General features: G+C 52.2%; 1 protein-coding gene across 1 annotated transcript in view; it reads right to left on the bottom strand.

Moving 5' to 3' along the window:
• CNN1 (calponin 1) overlaps window positions 1-9,672 on the bottom strand; it is a 37,194-nt gene that overhangs the window by 504 nt on the left and 27,018 nt on the right. Inside the window, exons 2-5 of the mRNA XM_060253230.1 lie at window positions 8,673-8,794; window positions 6,555-6,621; window positions 3,481-3,618; window positions 468-585 (exon numbers count right to left, since the gene is read on the bottom strand). Coding sequence (XP_060109213.1) covers window positions 468-585; window positions 3,481-3,618; window positions 6,555-6,621; window positions 8,673-8,794 — 445 coding nt within the window. The remainder of the gene's footprint in view (window positions 1-467; window positions 586-3,480; window positions 3,619-6,554; window positions 6,622-8,672; window positions 8,795-9,672) is intronic.

The raw sequence follows: 9,672 nt of genomic DNA, 5'->3' as shown, positions 1-9,672 counted from the left end.
GAAGGAGAAAAATAGATGAAGATGTGGAAGAAAGGAAGGCAAATACATGGCGAGGGCAGGAGAGGCGGAAAGAAAGCAACATTAACTTTGAATGCATTCTCCAAGCTGCCAAGCTGGTTTGGCTTGGAGAAGGCATTTTAAGAGAGAAATGCCTTCTCCAAGCCAGCCAAACGGGGCAGTAGGGGCTTCATGAGCCACACAATGTGTGTGAAGTTATTCTCTCTGGCTTTCAAGTTAAGCAAGTTGGGCCAGCCCTGTTCTAGACAGGTTTATGGAGGGTGAGTCTGTCAGTGGCTACCCACCGTGGTGGCTGAGGGGAACCTCCCCTCCCTGCCATCATTCCCCCCCCCCCAATCTCTTCTGTTGCATTGCACTTCCCCCCATGTGTTCAGGGGGGTGAGCTCCCACTGCAGCGTGTCTTGAGCCCCCCGCAGCCCTGGATTGGGGGGAGGAGGCGGCTCTGATGCCACAAACCTGCAGGCCAATGATGTTCCGTCCTTCTTTCAGCTTCTCCGGCTGGAATCTGCGCTGCTGCTTCTCTGCATATTTCACCCCCATGTTCACCTTGTTGCCTTTGGTCTTGGCCTGTCCCGGGGAGGAAGCAGGGGTCACTCGGGATGCGCTCAAGTCCTCCCCCCCACCACCACCTCCACCCCACCCTGGCCCTTTGCTCTGCGGGGGAAGAAGACTGCAGATTTATACCCCGCCCTTCTCTCTGGATCAAAGACTCAGAGCAGCTCACAATCTCCTATATCTTCTCCCCCACAACAGACACCCTGTGAGGTGGGTGGGGCTGAGAGGGCTCTCACAGCAGCTGCCCTTTCAAGGACAACCTTTACCAGAGCTATGGCTGACCCAAGGCCATTCCAGCAGCTGCAAGGGGAGGAGTGGGGAATAAAACCCGGTTCTCCCAGATAAGAGAGCTCTGGCTGACCCAAGGCCATTCCAGCAGCTGCAGGTGGAGGAGTGGGGAATCAAACCCGGTTCTCCCAGATAAAAGAGCTCTGGCTGACCCAAGGCCATTCCAGCAGCTGCAAGTGGAGGAGTGGGGAATCAAACCCGGTTCTCCCAGATAAAAGAGCTCTGGCTGACCCAAGGCCATTCCAGCAGCTGCAAGTGGGGGAGTGGGGAATCAAACCCGGTTCTCCCAGATAAGAGAGCTCTGGCTGACGCAAGGCCATTCCAGCAGCTGCAAGTGGAGGAGTGGGGAATCAAACCCGGTTCTCCCAGATAAAAGAGCTCTGGCTGACCCAAGGCCATTCCAGCAGCTGCAAGTGGAGGAGTGGGGAATCAAACCCGGTTCTCCCAGATAAAAGAGCTCTGGCTGACCTAAGGCCATTCCAGCAGCTGCAAGTGGAGGAGTGGGGAATCAAACCCGGTTCTCCCAGATAAAAGAGCTCTGGCTGACCCAAGGCCATTCCAGCAGCTGCAAGTGGAGGAGTGGGGAATCAAACCCGGTTCTCCCAGATAAAAGAGCTCTGGCTGACCCAAGGCCATTCCAGCAGCTGCAAGTGGAGGAGTGGGGAATCAAACCCGGTTCTCCCAGATAAGAGAGCTCTGGCTGACCCAAGGCCATTCCAGCAGCTGCAAGTGGAGGAGTGGGGAATCAAACCCGGTTCTCCCAGATAAGAGTCCGCGCACTTCGCTACCACACCAAAGTGGCTCTCAAGGAAAGGGGAGCTTCTGAGGCCCTCAGTCCCGGAGGCATGGCAGCTCTCCCTGGAAGGGCAGGAGCCACTGGCCGATTCCCCACTCGCCTTCCGCCGCTCTCACGCTCCTCTTCTCCGTGGGGCTTCCGTCTGATTTCACATTATCTGCGCTGGGGCTGCAACTAGCTTCGCCTTTTTTGTGCAGCAAACACAAACCTCTAAAACCCAGTTTCTGTTTGCCGTGTGAAAAAGGCAAAGCTAGTTGCAGCCCCATGGCAGATAATGTGAAATCCAACAGAAGAGGAGCGAGAGAGCGGAGGAAGGCGAGTGGGGAATCGGTCACTGTGTCGCCTGGAGAGGCAGCCTGGCTGAGGGGTCACAGTGCCAGACGAGGACCTGGGCGACCCCCACTCCGTCGTGGACACTTGCAAGGTGACTGTGGGCAAGTCATGTACTCTCAGCTAACCTGCCTCAGGAGGTTGTTGTGAGGATAAAATGGAGCCATAAGGTGAGCCTTTCACATGCAGACAAGGAGGGATTTCCCTGCTCAAACCTGCATTGTGATTATGTGCTCAAGCTGGAAGTGCTGGGAGTACAGTTACCGATCCCCAGGTGGGGACAGGGGATCTCCTGGCTTGGAGGCCCTCCCCCCGCTTCAGGGTCATCAGAAACTGGGGGGGGGGGGAGAAATGTCTGCTGGGCACTCCTTTATTCCCTACAGAGACTGATTTCCATAGGGTATAATGGAGAATTGATCCACAGGTAGCTGGGGCTCTGGGGGGAGGGCTGTTTTTTAAGGTAGAGGCACCATATTTGCAGCACAGTATCCAGGGCCTCTCCCCAAAACACTCTCCAAGTTTCAAAAGGATTGGACCAGAGGATCCAATTCTATGAGCCGGTTTGGTGTAGTGGTTAAGCGTGCGGACTCTTATCTGGGAGAACCGGGCTTGATTCCCCACTCCTCCTCCACTTGCGCCTGCTGGAATGGCCTTGGGTCAGCCATAGCTCTGGCAGAGGTTGTCCTTGAAAGGGCAGCTGCTGAGAGAGCCCTCTCCAGCTCCACCCACCTCACGGGGTGTCTGTTGTGGGGGAGGAAGGGAAAGGAGATTGTGAGCCGCTCTGAGACTTCGGAGTGGAGGGCGGGATATAAATCCAATATCATCATCTTCTTCAAAGAAGCTGCCCCTATCCTTCATTGTTTTGAATGGAGGGAAGGCATTTAAAAGGTGTGCGGTCCCTTTAAATGTGATGGCCAGAACTCCCCTGGGAGTTCAATCATGCTTGTCATAAACTCGCTCCTGGCTCCACCCCCAGTGTCTCCTGACTCCACCCCCAAAGTCCTCAGATATTTCTTGAACTGGACTTGGCAAGCCTAGCTGTGAGGCCGAGAACCTGGCCTTTCTTCCTTTCAGAATACCTCCTTTAATGCAAAAGGGGTCTTCTGCCCCAGAACCTCTGCTCACTAGTCCCAGCGTTTAAGAGGGTGCAGCACAAGTTCTCTAAATATGTTCAGAAGGACGTCAGCACTTCACAAAGGACAGAACTCAGACCTTATCATGATGAAAACAGCATCTGGGACTGAGCCCTAGCAGAAATTAACCCCTAGATTTTGGGATAGAGTGTCAGACTAAGATCTGGGAGACCCAGGTTCGAATCCCCTGGAAGCTGGCTGGGTGACCCTGGACCAGTCACACACTCTCAGCCGCACCTACCTCACCGGGTGGTTGTGGTAGAAATGGAGGAAGAGGAGAGAGGCAGGGTACAAAGGGAGTCAATACAAGTGGGTTCTTGGTGCCGCTTGAGCAGCAGAGGAGGCTCCCGCGTCTCTTACCATGCTGGCGAGAGCGATCAGGGTGGACTGCACTTGGGTGTGGTTGGTGTTCTCAAAGAGGTCGTTGGCTTCAAAGATGTCGTGGGGCTTCACCCCGTATCTTGTGATGGCCTTGATGAAGTTGCCGAGGTTCTCAAGCTGTGAAGCAGGAAGAGCCCGTGAGCCCTGGGCAGAGACTCAGCCCAACCGCCGCGCGCCTGGCAGGAGTGTGGCCAGTAAAGGGTTATTTTTAGCAGGGGCTCTGGCCATTTGTTGCTCCAGGAGGGGATGGGGAGGGAGCATTTCTCAGTGGAGGGTTCTTTAAGCAGTCCCTCCTCCTGCCTTCCTGCGGCTTCCTCTGCATAATGAAGGACTTTCTTCCCTTGACAGTGAGCTGCTTTCACAAAGGGACACCTTTTTTTTTAAAGCACTCTCAGCACAGCATCACATCAACACGTGAAGCTGCCTTCTACCGAGCCAGACTACTGGTCCATCCAGGTCTACTCAGACCTTAAAGCCCTTTATGGTCAGGGACCTGCCTATCTACGGGACCGCCTTTCCCCATATATCCCCCAGAGAGCACTGCGATCAGGGACAAAAAATCTGCTGTCCGCCCCTGGCCCAAAAGAAGCCAGGCTATCCGCAACAAGATCTAGGGCCTTCTCGGTGGCAGCACCAGAACTCTGGAACACCCTCCCAGAAGCTATAAGGGCCCTGCGGGATTTGTCGGCGTTCCGCAGGGCCTGTAAGACCGAACTGTTTAGGCAGGCTTTTCTGGTTGACTGAAAATGGGCTGCCACCGGACATCCTACAGAAGCTGGTGGTCATAGTCAGAACCTAATACCGCCAGACTAGACTGAGATAGCGTAATAGTTTTTAACCTATAAATGTATTATGGTTTTATATGTTTTTATGGAATTGATTGTTTTTATGATATTGTAAGCCGCCCTGAGTCCGCTTGCGGAGAGGGCGGGATATAAATATAAAGTAATAAATAAATAAATAATAACTGGCAGCGGCTCTCCAGAGTCTCAGGCAGAGAAAGGTCTTTCACATCACCTCCTGCCTGGCCCTTTGAACTGGAGGTTGAACATGGGACCTTCTGCATGCCAAGCAGAAGCTCTGCCGCTGAGCCAGGGTCTCAGGTCAAGCTCTTCCTATCACCTCCTGCCTGGTCCTCTACCTGGAGATTCTGGGGATTGAACCTGGGACCTTCTGCATGCCAAGCAGAGGCTCTGCCACTGAGCCAGGGTCTCAAGTCAAGGTCTTTCCCATCCCCTCCTGCCTGGTCCTTTCAACTGGAGATGCTGGGGATTGAACCTGGGACCTTCTGCATGCCAAGCAGAGGCTCTGCCACTGAGCCAGGGTCTCAGGTCAAGGTCTTTCCCATCCCCTCCTGCCTGGTCCTTTTAGCAGGAGATGCCAGGCTTGAACCTGGGACCTTCTGCATGCCAAGCAGAAGCTCTGCCACTGAGCCAGGGTCTCTGGTCAAGGTATTTCCCATCACCTCCTGCCTCGTCCTTTTCACTGGAAATGCCAGGGATTGAACCTGGGACCTTCTGCATGCCAAGCAGAGGCTCTGCCACTGAGCCAGGGTCTCAGGTCAAGTTCTTTCCCTTCACCTCCTGCCTGGTCCTTCGAACTGGAGATGTCAGGGATTGAAACTGGGGCCTTCTGCATGCCAAGCAGAGGCTCTGCCACTGAGCCAGGGTCTCAGGTCAAGTTCTTTCCCTTCACCTCCTGCCTGGTCCTTCGAACTGGAGATGTCAGGGATTGAAACTGGGACCTTCTGCATGCCAGGCAGAGGCTCTGCCACTGAGCCAGGGTCTCAGGCCAAGGTCTTTCCCATCCCCTCCTGCCTGGTCCTTTTAGCAGGAGATGCCGGAGATTGAACCTGGGACCTTCTGCATGCCAAGCAGAGGCTCTGCCACTTAGTCAGGGTCTCAGGCCAAGGTCTTTCCCATCCCTTCCTGCCTGGTCCTTTTAGCAGGAGATGCCGGAGATTGAACCTGGGACCTTCTGCATGCCAAGCAGGGGCTCTGCCACTTAGTCAGGGTCTCAGGCCAAGGTCTTTCCCATCCCTTCCTGCCTGGTCCTTTTAGCAGGAGATGCCGGAGATTGAACCTGGGACCTTCTGCATGCCAAGCAGGGGCTCTGCCACTTAGTCAGGGTCTCAGGCCAAGGACTTTCCCATCCCTTCCTGCCTGGTCCTTTTAGCAGGAGATGCCGGAGATTGAACCTGGGACCTTCTGCATGCCAAGCAGGGGCTCTGCCACTTAGTCAGGGTCTCAGCTCAAGGTCTTTCCCATCCCCTCCTGCCTGGTCCTTTGAACTGGAGATGCCGGAGATTGAGCCTGGGACCTTCTGCATGCCAAGCAGAGGCTCTGCCACTGAGCCATGATCCCTCCCTCCATCTCACTCTGGAACCTCATGCTGCTGTCTGCAGACACTGTTGTGTAGAAAACACGTGCCCGCATCATGAGGTTCTCACACTGCCTGCAATGCCTCTGTGAAATCGTATTTTGGGCAGTGATTCCAAATATAATGATGATGACTTGAAGGAAGGAGAGCCTCTTGAAACAGGAGACCTGTCATCATCACCTATCTAAAGTCAGGAGCTCAAAGGAAGCTGACCAGAGTTGTGGAAACTGACTAGAGACTTCTACATGGACTTCTGTTTTGCATTCTAGACATGAATTATGGCTCTGGAAATGTAACTTTGTATTGTTGAATGCTTGAGCGTGTGAATAGCAATTTTAACGCGCTAATTTAAGTAAGATGCAGCGTTGTTTATTTTGTGGTTGCTCAGCCTGTACACTGCAGTTTCGTGTTTTGCTAAGTAACCCTCCAGGTGGTGCCTGGAGATCTCCTGGAATTATAGTTGATCCCCAGAGAATAAAGGTCAGTTCCTCTGCAGGAAATGGCTGCTGCTGTCCCCCTCTTCCCCAAACTCCCATTTCTCCAGGCTCCGTGCTCCAAATGTGCAGGAATTTCCCAACCCAAAGCTGGCAACTAGTCCATCCATCCCTTTCCATCCTGACCACAGTGCTTAAAGAGGCCGCCTGCTGGTGCTGAGTGGGAGAAGGCGTCTTTACCTGATGCCAGTTCTGAGTGGACTCATTCACCTTCCGCACAGATCCAGGTTGGAGTTTGTTGATGAGTCTGAAATAATAGAAACAGGGGAGGAAGATTGTTTCCATAATCTTGGGCTCTGCACAGCACAGGCAAGTGGTTTCACTTGGCATGCCTTCCTACAGGAGCTGTAGCTTTCCCAGCTTATTCCCAGCTTGCATCAGAAACGTGAACTGTTTAAGAGAAGTGGTGATGCGCACGCCTTTGCTTGCCTGGGGGGGTGGGGGGGACACTGTGTGCAACAATCTTTGTGTGCAGAGCAGTTCCAGAGTGTAACAAAGTGAAAACACATGGCAGCTATTGAAAGCTGGTGTTGTGCTCTTGACAACTAGGATATAGAGAAAAAGCTGGATGTGCATAAAATAGACCAGGAAAAAGACAAATGTTAGTTAAGACAAAATAGCCCTACTGATGGACCTCCTGATGGCACCTGGGTTTTTTTGGCCACTGTGTGTACAGAGTGTTGGACTAGATGGGCCACTGGCCTGATCCAACATGGCTTCTCTTATGTTCTTAAGTGACAGAGTGTTGGACTGGATGGGCCACTGGCCTGATCCAACATGGCTTCTCTTATGTTCTTATGTGACACGGAGTGTTGGACTGGAGGGGCCATTGGTCTGATCCAACAGGGCTTCTCTTATGTTCTTATGTGACACAGAGTGTTGGACTGGAGGGGCCATTGGCCTGATCCAACAGGGCTTCTCTTATGTACTTCTGTGACACAGAGTGTTGGACTGGAGGGGCCATTGGTCTGATCCAACAGGGCTTCTCTTATGTTCTTATGTGACACAGAGTGTTGGACTGGAGGGGCCACTGGCCTGATCCAACAGGGCTTCTCTTATGTTCTTATGTGACACAGAGTGTTGGACTGGAGGGGCCACTGGCCTGATTCAACATGGCTTCTCTTATGTTCTTATGTGACACAGAGTGTTGGACTGGAGGGGCCATTGGCCTGATCCAACAGGGCTTCTCTTATGTTCTTCTGTGGCACAGAGTGTTGGACTGGAGGGGCCACTAGCCTGATCCAACATGGCTTCTCTTATGTTCTTATGAAATGTTATATTCTTTTGAAATATTCATATGAAATGCAGTGAGTGGGTGTAGAGGAGAAAGGAGGGAGGCAAGAACTGGCCATTAACAATGTGAAAGGGTAGAGAAGTTAGATATCAAAAACAGGAAGACTGGTCTGTTTGTAGGGGATACAGAAAAGAGCTGAACATAAAGAAGCACCCTTTTTAATAGAAACAAGAATTTTAACTCTTTTTTTTTGGGGGGGGGTGCCAAATGGAAATGGAATGCTAAAGTTAAGGCTGATTTAAGTTCAGAATTCAGTCATCTGATTCAAATATCAATGTGCTCTATACTGGTTAATCTTTTTTTTAGGTGTGTTCTAAGAAATAGTCAAAGGGCCTGTAGCACTGTTGCACTCCGTTATTCTTAGAGTCAAGGCCAAGAGAGGAACAGATCCTCAGGGTATAAGCATCTAATGGTCAGACCTCCCTTTGTCCGATGCCTTCATAAGAGCTTCCTTCAGAACTTCAACTGTCAAAAACTCATGCCCTGGAAATTCTGTTGCTCTCTTTGGTGCCCATGGATACAAATCTAGCTTTTCCCGCTGCAAACCAACATGGCTCCCCTTTGAGACAGTGACTGTTGTTTCTTTTGTTATGAGTGATATTGTGAGCTGCCTTGAGTTCTGTAAGAAGGAAAGGCAGCTAATAAATGTTTTGGATAAATAAATTATGTGATTGGAAAAATACAATTCAACCATATTCATAAACATAAGAGCCCATCCAGTCCAACCCTCTGTGTCACGCAGTGGCCAAATCCCAGGTGCTATCAGGAGGTCCACCAGTGGGGCCAGAACTCCAGAATCCCTTCCTCTCTTGCCCTTCCAAGCATCAAGAATACAGAGCATCACTGCCCCAAACATAAGAAGAACATAAGAGAAGCCATGTTGGATCAAGCCAATGGCCTATCCAGTCCAACCCTCTGTGTCACACAGAGGCCAAAACCCAGGGGCCATCAGGAGGTCCATCAGCAGGGCCAGAACTCCAGACCGGACTGAGCTCCTTCCTTACTCGCAGAGGATGACTCCGTCTTTCAAGCTTTCCATGAAGTTCTCTCCGATGCGCTTCCCTGTCGTATCCTCGATCCATTGCCGCAGTTCATGCTCCCGCTGGGGATCGTACTTCTGAGCTAACTGCAGAAGGGAACAAAGAATATGTGGGAATTGGAGAGTGCACATAGAATCATAGAGCTGGAAGGGACCTCCAGGGTTATCTAGTCCAACCCCCTGCACAATGCAGGAAACCTACAAATCCCTCCCCGCAAATTCACAGGATCTTCATTGCTGTCAGATGGCCATCTAGCCTCTGTTGAAAAACCTCCAAGGGAGGAGAGCCCACCACCTCCCGAGGAGGAAGCCTGTTCCACTGAGGAACCGCTCTAAACTCACAAATCCGTCCCCCTAAATTCACAGGATCTTCATCACTGTCAGATGGCCATCTAGCCTCTGTTGAAAAACCTCCAAGGAAGGAGAGCCCACCACCTCCCAAGGGGGAAGCCTGTTCCACTGAGGAGCCGCTCTAAACTCACAAACACCTCCCCATAAATTCATAGGATCTTCATCGCTGTCAGGTGGCCATCCAGCCTCTGCTGAAAAACCTCCAAGGAAGGAGAGCCCACCACCTCCCGAGGAGGAAGCCTGTTCCACTGAGGAATTGCTCTAACGGTCAGGAAGTTCTTCCTAATGTTGAGCCGGAAACTCTTTTGATTTAATTGGATTACTGCAATGCCCTCTACATGGGGCTGCCCCTGTGCCGGACCCGGAAATTGCAGCTAGTGCAGAATGCCGCGGCCCGGCTGTTACTGGGCCTCCCAAGGTGGGGGCACATCCAGCCGGGCCTTCGGGCTCTGCACTGGCTTCCAATAACATACCGAGTCCGGTATATTACCTTTAAAGCCCTATATGGCCTGGGACCCGCCTACCTGAGGGACCGTCTCTCCCCACACGTTCCCCAGAGAGTACTGAGGTCTGGCACTCAAAATCTGCTCACCATCCCCGGGCCCAAGGAAGTG

This window comes from Heteronotia binoei, chromosome 13 (genome assembly GCF_032191835.1).
Source record: "Heteronotia binoei isolate CCM8104 ecotype False Entrance Well chromosome 13, APGP_CSIRO_Hbin_v1, whole genome shotgun sequence".
Classification (NCBI taxonomy): Eukaryota; Metazoa; Chordata; class Lepidosauria; order Squamata; family Gekkonidae; genus Heteronotia; species Heteronotia binoei.
Note: the sequence above shows the minus strand (reverse complement) of the source record. Positions and strands in the feature narration are given on the sequence as shown.